This window comes from Elephantulus edwardii, unplaced genomic scaffold (genome assembly GCF_000299155.1).
Source record: "Elephantulus edwardii isolate Elephantulus edwardi_28Jun2011 unplaced genomic scaffold, EleEdw1.0 scaffold00050, whole genome shotgun sequence".
Taxonomy (NCBI): domain Eukaryota; kingdom Metazoa; phylum Chordata; class Mammalia; order Macroscelidea; family Macroscelididae; genus Elephantulus; species Elephantulus edwardii.
Window position 1 is genome coordinate 9,703,689 of NW_006399800.1, and position 4,685 is coordinate 9,708,373.

Below are 4,685 nucleotides of genomic sequence, written 5' to 3' on the forward strand. Positions count from 1 at the left end.
GGGGTGAGATGATATCTCATAGTTGTTTTAATTTGCATCTCTCTTAGGGCTAGGGATTTTGAGCATTTCTTCATGTGCTTGTTAGCCATCTGAATGTTGTCTTCGGTGAAGGCATACCCATTTTTAGTAGCCTCTTCCCTCTTAAGACTAACGAGCAAAAATGACCATCCACTTCTGAAATAACAGCATTTCAAAAACCCAATGAACAAAAGAGAAATACTGTTAGATAAACTACTAGCAGCAGAGCCTTCACCTTGACACTCAAGATAAGGAGAAACAGCTTGGGAAAAGTAAAATAGAATGCTTAAGATCAACATTCTAGGCAGTAGTGAGTTGAGATGGCAGATGGCATGATGTTGGCCACTTTGAATCAGACAATCATATCATCATCTATGCTAGGAATGAGAAATTAAGATTGATTTTGCATTCATAGTCAGAAAGATCATTTCAAAATTTATCCTAAAGTACAGTGCTGTGGGTGATAGGATACTTCTCATACATGTACAAAGAACACCTGCTGATTCCACTGTTATTAAAAGGCATGTACCAGCAACTAAAGCAAAGATGAAAATGTTATAACCCCCTAATATTCTATGCTAATATTTCTTGTTTATATTGTTTTTTTCCTCACTTTTACCAGATTATGTCTTCCCAGTTGTAGAGCATGGATTCTAAGAGGTTGATGGTACAGAATTTCATAATAGAAAAATTTGAGACTACTTTTTTCCTTCATTTTTTGAAAGATAAATGTGTGTATGTACATAAAGGACATATGCATGTTAATATACACATTTGATATTAATTTCTTTTTTTGAATTTAAGGTTACCATTAAGAATATCGAGAGAGAGCTTATTTGCCCAGCATGCAAGGAGCTGTTTACCCATCCATTGATTCTCCCTTGTCAACATAGTATCTGCCATAAATGTGTAAAAGAACTCTTACTGTCTCTTGATGATTCATTTAATGATGTTGGATCAGACAACTCTAATCAGAGCAGTCCTCGCCTTCGCCTCCTATCCCCTAGCATGGATAAAATTGACAAAATTAACAGACCAGGTAAGTCCTCCTATTAGGATTTATAGCTTCAGAAACCCTGCAGAGGGTTACCATAAGTCAGAGTCAACTTGAAAGCATTGAATTTGGTGTTTGGTTTAAAGTACTTAGTACTTTGTGATTGTGAATACAGAAATTAAGCAGCAAAGCTTAGTATTGAAATGGTATGTTGAGACAGAAATCAAGAAACAAGGGAAAAGAGACATGAACAGAGCCTCCTCTGAGGCAGGTAATTGGTCTGGAGGAGAGTATTTGAGTGGCTCTTATTACCAGATTTTGGAGCTTCAACCATCTTTGGGCCTTTAGGAATTAAGTTTAATTCTGTCAGTTTCTTCTTAATGAGAAAGAAATTTTTTTAGAAAAGTATCTCTTATATCTTAAGTTGCATTTCAGAGAATGTATTTGTTTTGGGCTAACCTGTGATAAGGAATCTTCTTGGGTTGAATTTTTGTTTATTTTGTGCTTCATCAGAGAGGGAATTAAAGAAGTTTGTTTTTGATGGCTTAGTAGTAAGAAGCTGCATTGCAAACCCAAAGGCACTTGGTTTGAATCTATAAGTTGCCCTGTGGGAGAAGGATGGGCAGTCCCCTCCTGTGTGATTTACTGCCATTGAAAACCCACTGGAGGGTCAACTGTGGGTTGATTCTGACTCAACAGTACACAACAAAAACAGTTGCTTCAGTGATACTTTGTGCATATCAAAATTATATGTATATAAAAGACCATGCTAAATTCAGTATGAGAATGGAGAGGTATGCTCATTATAAAGTCATATCTTACATGGTTCCTTCTCTGATAGGAAAAAAAGAAATAGCTTGAACTCATCCTGCCAGGTATAACCTGATATTATATTGACAAATTTAACAGCTAATTGTGGGACCTCTACTTGATTTTTTTAATATTTATATTCAGTACATAAATGATATTGACTTATTTTTAATATATTCAGTACATACATTTTATTTAAACTAGTAGTGAAAACATGACATTTGAGTTATATGCTATAATTTAAACATACTGTATTTTTATGCAAGTAGTATGTGCTATACATGTGTGGGTGCACTATTTGGAAATAATATAGTAGTTTGAACTCATACACATTAGCATACACCTGTTTTATATATCTTTTTAATCTTAAGATTTGCTCAGTGTTTCTTTATAATTGATATACTTAAATAGCACAGTTATCTGTAGATAGATGTACAATAGATATTTGTTGAACGGATGTTGTGTATTAAAGTTCTACTGTATGTTACGTGTAAAGATCATGCCACAGTGGTTTAAGCTGTGGCCTAATTTTTCAAATAATAGATTTTCTGAGGTCTTCTTGAGTGCCACATATTAAGAGGAACCCTGTTAAGTTGGTTTGTGTCGAGAGAGGGGCAGTTAGATTGGTAAAGAGTTTGCATCTTTTATATGAAGAACGGTTACAGGAAATAGCAGTGTTCAGTTTTTTAGAAGAAGTAACTGATGTGTAATGGCTGTCTTGGAGAACATAGACACAGAGCAGGTATTTTCACAGCAAAGGTTCAGGATCAGTGAGTCGATGGTATCAAAAGGTAGATCTCCTTTTAGCAGGAGAGGAGAGAAAAGAGGGGCATGCTGCCTTATGATAGCAGATCCATGTACCTAGAATCAGGATCAAAATTTAGTTACTGCCATGGTTTAATGGATTATCTCCATAATGAAGCAGATCACACACATAATAAATACAGTCTTCTTCCATCTTTGTCCTAGAGACAATAAATATTTAATTTTCCTATTAGCTTCGTTAAGTTAAAGGGAAAAAGCATCTGCCTCAGTACCAGCAGACAGCTGACACTAGGTCTCTCTATTGGAGACGGTGGGGTGTGGCTGGTAACAGTGGCTAGAGACCAGAATAGATGCCTTGTCTAAAAAGGACAGTAGTCATTTGGCACCAGCGAATTTTTATCATGTGGAATTGATAAAAAATTGTGGGACCATGCTCCATGCTTTTCAATTTTTTTGTAATGAAAACTTGATGATTTTTATACAGAGTGTGTTTTTAAATGTTGGCAGTTAATGAAAATGAATGAAAAATACTGTATTAGGTCAGCATAGTACAGGACATTTGGACTGATCCATCTGGCTTTTAGGTCACCAGTGATTACGGTATTTCTTTTAAACAATGAATGAGTGACCACTTTCTGCAAATACTGTAAAGGGGCAGATTACTTTGGATGGTAAGAGTCAGCTGGTTGATCTGTTGTACCTGCTCGCTCTTCTGTAGCACTAGCCTTGTTGAATGTTACTTGTTGCAGTAACTGTTCAACAAATATTTCAGATCTAAATGTTGAAGAGCAGTGATCAAGATAGATTTGTGTGTCCCTTTGTAAAGAAGCCTATAGAATACTTAGAACCTCATAGTCAAACAGAACACATGCGGAGCAAGATAGCAAATAAAAAGAAAACGTACCAAGGATTAGAATGCTCTCAGTATAATAATCATTGCTGGATGCTTTTTATCAAATGATTAAAAATTTTAGGATTACCTGCTTTCTCATGAGTATAAGTTATAAAATATTAGAAGCAATTATAACATTAATTGAGCATTTGTGTGTAATTGTTCTTCATGTTGATTCAAAGTTAGATTTCAGGGGTAAATAAATCCCTCCCTGAACCATTAGACATAGTTGAGAAAGAAAACAGAAGTCCTCTTGTGAAAACATGGAATAGAATTAAAAAATCCATTTTTGTCTTTTGGTGAAGGAATCTATTAGACCTAGACTGCTTAGTACAGTAACAACTGGCCACGTTGACATATAAGCAGTCGAAATTTGGTTAGTCTGAATTAAGATGTGATGACTTCGAGGTTAAAGAATTAAAAAAAAAAAGAAAATCTAGTAATTTTATATGGATTACTTTTTTGTTATATTGGATTATATGATATTATTAAATTTCACTTGTTTCTTTTTACCTTTTAAAAATGTTACTATTGTTCATTGGGTCACTATGATTAACACTTAATATAAGAATGACTGTTTTTAGTTTTCTACTTTAGTTTTAGTTTTCTATTTTTAGTTTATTTCTGATTTTGGCTCAACATTTTTTCTGTTAGAAAGCAAGGTATTAAACACTTAGATTGTTAAAAGTTTACATCTTTTAAGAACTGCACCAACAAGGATTAATTCTGTAATTTAATGAAATAACTTGATAAATATTTTACATTGGTGACTTTATAAATAACATATGAGCCAGGAAAAACATTTTTTTTCACAGTTAATTCAATAATTGTACTATATGCTGGACACAGTTATGGCTTTATTGTTTATTAACAAGTTGTGAGTCTTGTCTTTGAAATGAAATTCTAAACTCAGCTTTCTGTTCATTGTTCACAGCATCACAACGGAGATCTTTGGGGTGGAGAGGTAGAAAACGCTTTATTGCTTGTGTGGCCGCAGGCAGTACAGTGTTACATTTAAATAATGTTGATTAGCTAAGGTTCTTGAACATCAGTGGTCAAGTCTTCAAAATTATGTAGAAAGTGAACAGATTAGGTTGAAATGAATTAAAGGTCAACAGGACTAAATTCCCAACTGAATTTAAGAAGAACGTTTACTATTAATTCTTGTATCTTATTCATATTCATGACAAGATACTTTTGATGAGA

At 34.1% G+C, this 4,685-nt stretch overlaps 1 protein-coding gene across 1 annotated transcript in view; it reads left to right on the forward strand.

Moving 5' to 3' along the window:
• TRIM36 (tripartite motif containing 36) overlaps window positions 1–4,685 on the forward strand; it is a 76,470-nt gene that overhangs the window by 25,450 nt on the left and 46,335 nt on the right. Inside the window, exon 2 of the mRNA XM_006886677.1 lies at window positions 823–1,057. Coding sequence (XP_006886739.1) covers window positions 823–1,057 — 235 coding nt within the window. The remainder of the gene's footprint in view (window positions 1–822; window positions 1,058–4,685) is intronic.